The sequence below is a fragment of the Colossoma macropomum genome, unplaced genomic scaffold (assembly GCF_904425465.1).
Source record: "Colossoma macropomum unplaced genomic scaffold, Colossoma_macropomum, whole genome shotgun sequence".
In the NCBI taxonomy this organism is placed as follows: Eukaryota; Metazoa; Chordata; class Actinopteri; order Characiformes; family Serrasalmidae; genus Colossoma; species Colossoma macropomum.
In genome coordinates this window covers 2,745,838-2,753,699 of record NW_023495761.1, presented here as the reverse complement: position 1 = coordinate 2,753,699, position 7,862 = coordinate 2,745,838, and the positions used below count along the sequence as shown (strand labels likewise).

At 40.5% G+C, this 7,862-nt stretch overlaps 1 protein-coding gene across 1 annotated transcript; it reads right to left on the bottom strand.

Moving 5' to 3' along the window:
• Positions 1–699: 699 nt before the first annotated feature.
• On the bottom strand, positions 700–1,869 carry gja8b (gap junction protein alpha 8 paralog b). Its single transcript, XM_036563415.1, has one exon. The coding sequence runs from the start codon at positions 1,867–1,869 to the stop codon at positions 700–702; it is 1,170 nt and encodes a 389-aa protein (XP_036419308.1).
• Positions 1,870–7,862: the final 5,993 nt, after the last annotated feature.

The window sequence follows — 7,862 nt, the reverse complement described above, 5'->3', positions numbered from 1 at the left end:
TAGATATAGTATAGTATACCATACGCAACTGTGCAATGAATCAATTACCATTTGTTTCACCTCTCACATACATGTAAGCCAAGCTGGACATTACAGAATGCACAGTATGCACACAAAACCAAAAAAGATGAACTGATCGATTGTTGTATTTGGATGAGTTATTGAGGTGAAAATGATGTTACCCTGACAGCATTGCAGAAATAATCTGCTTATCAAAATAATAATCGTAATAAAACATCACATACAACATTTAGCTAAATGGCTAATCCAAAAAATGTAAACATTTGAAGTTGACTACTCAGATCATTAAAAATCTGGATAGAAATTGTGAATTTTAAAAACAGCACATTTCTCTTTTCGATAATATTTAATGCGCCTTATTCTTTCCTCACCATATGGATCCGATCGATGAGAATCTCTCAACATTTTGGTTAGTTTGCTTTTTCAATTAGTTTGATAAAAACAGTACAAAAAATACTGCTGTATAAAAAAAAAATTGAACTCAAGTTTTCCTCGCAAAAAAAAAAAAATTGCACGGCATGTTTTTTTTATCCTTTTTCTTTTAAACTCTTTTGAAATAACAAGCTGGTATTATAAGTGTCATCACAGTTGCCTTAAGGCACCCCTCTCTCTCTCTTTCTCTCTCGTCAGTAGGACTACATTTTGCTACTGCTGCATTTCTAATCCAGTTCTACATGTTTATACTGTCAAGTCGTCTGACCTCGCTCGGCTGCTGGCCTTGCTCAGGCTGCTGAGCGGTCTCGTGTCTTCTATCGTCTCGCTGGCTTCCACGTCCGCTTCTACAGGTGTCTCGTCCTCGTCTACCCGCATAACCCTGCAAGCTCCACTCGGCCCCACCATGGTCGTCTGGATGTAGGAGGGTAAAGTCTCGTCGTACACCTTCGACATGTCTTCCTGCGGCGCAGACGCCCCTCCGTCCGTCTTTTCCGCAAACGGCTCATAGGGCGCTGGCAGGCGGCCAGCCTCCATGCCCACCACCTCGGTCAGGGGGTAGAAGTGTGAGGTGGTTTTGTCCTCCTCCAACAGCTTGTAGCCCTTGGCTTTCTGGATGGACGACACGGCCATTGAGGGCTTCTCAGACGACCCAGGCCCCTCAATCTGCGGCCGGGCCGGTTTGCGGAAGACGAAGTGGATCTTTTTGAGGCCCAGGTGGCTGATTTCCACAAAGTTGAGGAAGAGTGAGACGCAGGCCACGGCCAGCATGAAGATGATGAAGACAGTCTTCTCAGTGGGCCTGGAAACAAAGCAGTCGACTGTGTTGGGGCAGGGCCAGCGGCTGCACTTGTAGAGAGGCAGGATGCGGAAGCCATAGAGGAAGTACTGGCCCACAACGAAGCCCACCTCGAAGAGTGTCTTGAAGATGATGTGGCAGATGTAGGTCCGGAGCAGCGTCCCCTCCAGACGGAACTTCTTGCTGCCCTTGGTGCTGGTCTCCTTGGCCGTGCGGACACTGCCCTGGTCTGGGGCGAGCGGGGGGCGCTCCTCGCCGGCCTCCTGCTGCCGGCTCAGCTCAGCCTCCTCACGTTCCTTGCGTTTCTCCTCCATGTGCACATGGTGCACGGCATGGCCCACATACACCAGCGAGGGTGTGGAGACAAAGATGATCTGGAGAACCCACAGACGGATGTGGGAGATGGGGAAGGCCTCGTCATAGCAGACGTTCTCGCAACCCGGCTGCTGCGTGTTGCACACGTAATCCGACTGCTCGTCGCCCCACACAAACTCGGCCGCTGTGCCCAGGATCAGGATGCGGAAGATGAAGAGGACCGTCAGCCACACCCTGCCGATCACCGTTGAGTGCTCGTTGACTTCCTCAAGGATGTTTCCTAAGAAGCTCCAGTCACCCATGGTTGACGATCAGCACTGTAAAGTTGGGGAAGAGTAAAAAAGAACAGTGTTAAAGTGGGGCCTGTTTTATGCTACCCTGCAAACCAACAACATTGAACAACGAATTTGGACTCCAATTGGACATTGGAGTACAAAATGGAAACAAAATTTTAAATTGCAATCTATTACAAAAATTAGGTTTACAGAATCAACAACTTTGCAGTCTAAGGATGAATATAACCACCAAATAACCATCACCATCAAACCGTGGCATTTTGTGTCCTAATGCCCTTGCAAAATCAACAAGTCCAATGTCACAAAAGTTTAGCACCTCATCCAAAAGGTTACGTTAAAGCTCATGTTAAAAAATTTGCAAAAAATATGGAAAAATACCCCACGGTTGTAACAACCACACAGCTCCAGGTCAAAAACGATCCTTCTGGAACAAGCAGCAATAGGTTAATGGTATCAAATGGGCAACTTGCCACAGTCAGAGCTCCAGAGTAGTCGTGTTCCCCCTTCTCTTGGCACCCTGTGGTATGAAGTGGACTTTTTTGCTCTCTGGTTCCCACCTAAGGCCCCCACTACTTGTCGCACCAGTGAGCAGAAGTGAATGAATCTGGTCTGATGGTTGGTTTTTAGTTTGCTGCAATATTTAAGCTGGGAGCCAGACAGCCTTTATTCAGAGGGCGACGAATGGTGACGCATAGGACAATAGGATCCACAAACACAAATGGGAACGTATGTGACACCACTGTTGGGAGCAATTTTAGTACTGTAAAATTTGAAGTGCATAGACTAGTTGCTCCATTCATTATAAACAAAGAATGGTACTTTTAGTGACTTCATCATGCTGTTACTAACTTTTACCTGTGTCGTACATAGAAAGTATGAGTGAAAATGAGCTTTGATTGATAAAATAGATCAGATGTTATAAGATAGATGAGCATTTGCTTTAGTATGACGTTGATGCTGTTTATATGGTTTGACAATAGTCAGTACAGGGGAGTGTTTGAAAAACACTGTAGCTATATAGATTCTATATGTTTTTGCTTTCTTCAGGTTCTTTTAATAATGTAAATGAAAAATGAAGGGGCACACTTTATAATTGGTATATAATTCCAATCTATAAAACAGGTCAGTCATTTAACGTGAATAATTTTAAATTAAAAAAATAATTCTTGAGCAACTGCAGCAATATAAATTGTTGACATAACGCATTTCCCTTTGTTTTGTCGTTTGCTGGATTTGTATTTCTTAGATGGTGTGTGTTTGTGTTTGTTAGATGGGAGACATAATTATTTTTTCCCAATCTCAACAAGTGCGACTTTATCTTTGCAGTATCTCATTTGACCCCTGACACCATGATGCAAAAGGAAGCAACCAATCTAAACGTCATACATTCAGCAAATTGTCCCTGAACTATAATGGCCAGTTTGCCTTTCAAAACTGTAAGTGGGGAAGATACAGCAGGAAGAATATGAAGATAACTTTACTTGAAGTAAAAGTCATAGGATTTTCTTCATTAAAGTTTGGAATATTATGGGCACAGTTTAGCAGTGGTTGCAAACCCTTGTGCTGGGGTCCCCCTTCATTCTGAGGTTCTCCTTGCTTTTTGCATTTACTCTTGCTTAGTATTCTCCTTGCTCTAACACAACCTATTTCGCTCAGAAAAGGCTTGAATTAAGCTGATTAGTTGGATTTGGGCCTGTATTTATGCTTCTCAGATAAGGAATCCAGATCTAGGATCAGTAAAGTCAAAATAAATAAGAAGAATCTAATTTCTAAATCAGTACTCCTACTCTGAGAAGCTTTGTGAATATGGGTCCAGGTGTCTTAAAGCAGGAAAAACACAAAAATACTGTGATCAGGGTTGGGAAACACGTGCCACAAAGGTTCTTTGAGTAATGCCATAGATGCCACTTTTGGTTCCCTGAAGAACTATATTTGAAAATTTAATGTTTAAAAAATCCTACACAAAACAAGAAGGTTCAATAGCAAGTAAAGGGTTCTTCCAAGAGTCATCACATTATATGGGAGTTTTTAAACTTCGAAAAGGTTATTCACTTTCACACAACTCTGAAGACCACCCACTGAAAGGTTTAAAAAGGTTTAAAGTGGGTGTTCTGTGGAATCACACAAAGGACCATTGGCACCTTTATTCATAAGAATGTACAATGCTTACATGCACACTAATAGATCAACTAAGACTACTAATCTAACTAAAGTATAATCATGTAAACAGCATGGTTCAATTGTCATGATCTGACTTAAAATCTTACTTCAAACGTGAACTGTAAATGGACTACTCTTTAATACAGCTCTTGTAAACCTCTTGGTTCAGTTTAGTTTCTTGACTTAGTCAGGCTACTTTGTCGATCACTGTAACGATCTCTTACTGAGAGTTTCATCTTCTGTGTCACTTCTCTAAAAGTCAAGTTTCAAATGCGAGATTATAAAGGATTTTCACTGATTTTCAGTATTAAAAAATACAAGAGCTAAACCTGGCAGGTCAGGTGGGTCCAGACCCATCCCATAAGCCCTCTCTGGTCACATTGCTTCAATTTGCCTAAGCCTCCTCTCGTCCAATTGGACAACTCTCCAGCAGTGACATCATTGGTTCACCTTTTCCATTGGATGATACCAGCACATCACGTGGAAATTTTATGTTGGAGGGGTTCAGATGGAGAAGTTTCAAAAGTTCTGTAAGAAGCTGATGGTAACCAGTTGAAATGAACATTTGTCATGTAGTTAGCCCCACATCTGAAAAGTGGTATACAACAGAATGTATCCTAATGAATTAACAGATTACAGTAACCAATATTTCTGGAATTTCCCCTGTGACAGCTGTGATCTTAGCATTTACAAAGATCATGGTGAAGTTGAAGAAAAAGCTGTGGATATTTTAACCAGTTTAAAACAACCCATCTGATCATTATAAAGCAAACAGCAAACTAGCCCGATTCTGAAATCACTCAACGTCCAAACTCACAAATGCCCCAGTACATTTTTTGAGCTCCTTATTTTGTGGAAAGCCTACTAAGCCCAATTATTCTCCTTGTTCTAAACTAAGATCCAAACAAAATAAGTCCACTGTAGTGATTCTTGTAGCCCGCTAACAGCCAGCACATTTGTTCCCATGCTGGCCTGACCCTAGAATCTCTCTTTAAAGGCACTACTTGTTGATGTTGCCGGCGCTAGCGGCCTAAGCCAGCAGTAGAGCAGTGAATAGGCGCAGGGATTTCACACAAAGGCATGATGTCATGATGAAACGCGTTGGGCCCATTGACCGCGCGCACTGAGGCATGATCTCAGATTGTGCCAATGAAGCAGGCCCCAGGCCACGGCTAAGCAGAGGACCATCCCTCAAACAAAGTTATCTTACGGCGATCTGCCTACACGCCGTCACGCCACACGTTTCCTGCTCTTGAGGGACAAATTAGCTGACTACTGTAAAAATCACATAGGGTTAGGACGCAGTGGACAGTTAGCATTGGCGACCGGGAAAGCTAGGAATAGCCAAGACGGTATCATTTCTCTGTGGAGAGGAGAAGAAGAGAAAAGAGTTTGGATAGGTACATAGCAGGTTTACACATACATCAGTGTACAACCACATACATAAACCATTTTGGAAACTGCTGCAGATACCTTAGTCCTTCTATTTAACTCAGTTTTGGAAAACCACAGCTGTTTGTCTGCCCAAGTTTTATTACTGATTCTACAGGGCCTGTCTAAATGGTACTACCACCACATGTCAATGCTATTTTTTAAACAGCAGTATAGCTGATTCTAAGTCTTGCTCCAGGCTAACACAGGACTCCCGATAGGATGTGACACCGAATTTCCCTCATCTCGCTCTCCTATGGTAATCCCCATTAATCTCTATTCCAGTGCTAGTCTTTTGATGCTTCCAGTGTGGGTCGCTCTCTTCTCTGTTCTTTGTGCATACCAGAGATACCAGCAACAATAAGGAGGATTTACCCAATTCAGTCCACTTCCATTCCATGTGGCGTACTGAGGACAGGAAAGCGTGGATGGTCCCTCTTTACAGCCTTATGTCCATGAAGGCTGTGCCTGTGAATGAGATTATAGCACTCATGTCTTTTCCTGTCTAAGTGCTGTGTCCCATGTTAGTCGTCTAACCACTCATTACTTGATAAGGGAACATTATAATGTGCAAAACATCCAATGTTAGACCAAAAACACTCATTATGGAGAACTAACTATGTCCTGGCTGCAGTCTCAGAGAGTAAGTACTGTAATTATCAGATTACAGTCTCTAAACAGAGTCTCTGGGGTGCAGAGTAACTGAGTATGTTAGAGTATATAGGAGTACATGTATACATAAGTAGTACACTATATTTACGCTTTTTAATATTTTGAATTTTAACTCCACTACTTTTAAATGCTGTTTAAATGAGAGTTTTCCACCCCAATACATTTATTTCATATTTTGTTAACTGAGGAGTTCTTTAGCTGTTCACATTTAACTTCAGTTTTTCCTGGACAGAAAAGAACAATTCACTCAGATAACTGCTGCATGTCTATTCTTGCTCAAATTTGTCCAGGTATTGCATATTTCTGTACTGTGCAGAAGTCTCAGAAAAAAAACCTCTTTAATTTATCTGAGCAATCAGTGTGTTTCTGTCTGTAAGAACATCATGCAATCTTATGCAAAAAGTTTTAACACCCCAGCCATTTTCAGCTAATTTTAGTGCACAATTTCTATGTACTTGCAGAGTTTACCATATCTGGAAAATGTGCCAGAACTTTTGTACTTGTTTTTAAGTTTTTTCCAATATTTTAAGTAAATAAACAGAAATTGTGAATTATAATGTGTAAAAGTGTGCTCTCTGTAGAGGATATATTTTCACTTATGTCTTATTTTCACTTGGAAGATCAACAAGACATAAATTAGCTGGCTTTTGCACACCACTGTACATCTTTAGAATAAATGAAAACAAACATTGATGCAGGGAAAAGTAATAAGAATTAACAAAGTAGTTTGATGATGTGAGCTAGTTAGAAAAACACAGGTTTGGTTTCTGACTTTTTGAGGCCTCCAGCTCTTACATAGTTTTATTCAAATCCACCACCAGCACTTCTGGTTTAATTACTGAAGCACTGATTTGCCAAATCAAGTGCTGAATGATGACTACAGGTAATACAGAACTGCAACAAGGACAGGTTTAGAAATAGTAAAGCCAATACATTGACATACATAACATCACCGCTTGATGTATTTATATTTTCTGTATTTCTTCTAATATTTGCGGCATTCTCTGTGTTGGGTATGCCTCAGGATTTTCTAAGGTTAAAGCATGCATTAAAAAAAAATTGTCTTTATTTATATAAAGTTTAACAAGACATAAATGCATTGCTCACATGAATTGTGTTCTTTTTAATATATGTCTGAATTTATGTCCAGTTTAAATATGTTAAATAAGTTTTCCACAAACCAAAGTTGAGCTTTTATTAGTTTTCAAGGTCAAAACCTTGATACTATTAATAATAGCTTTTTCATAACACAATCAGGTTTTCATTAACATTGTAAAAAAAAATACAGTTTTATTTGCTCATTTTCTATTTAACTGCTTTTGGGGTCAAAAGGTCAGTGGAAAGGTTGACACATTCTACCCATTTCTCACAAATTTATCTGTTATTTTGCACTTCAGACCACAAACACTTTCTAAAACCCCAGTAGGTGACAATTATTTAAATTAAATACATTTCAGAAATAAAACTGATTACTAACTCAACATGCTAAGTAAGATCACTTTTTCTGCATGTGTCACTGATGTCACAGACACTGGTATCATGTTCTGTGTCTGTACCATATTCAGTTAACTCCATTAACCAACATACATTAAAGACCAACAGTCAAAAATGCACTTCAGTTTATGGTTAAAAGGTTCTGTGTTCCAAAAAGCAGCGATGCCCTCAGCAGTGTTATACAGCGTCACTAGTGTTGGTGTTACAGTGTCATTGGAGTTATAGTTCTGTGTCTGAAAGAC

Bases quoted from the DNA above. Each gene is read 5' to 3' on its own strand.
- gja8b (XM_036563415.1), bottom strand. From the start codon at position 1,869: ATGGGTGACTGGAGCTTCTTAGGAAACATCCTTGAGGAAGTCAACGAG.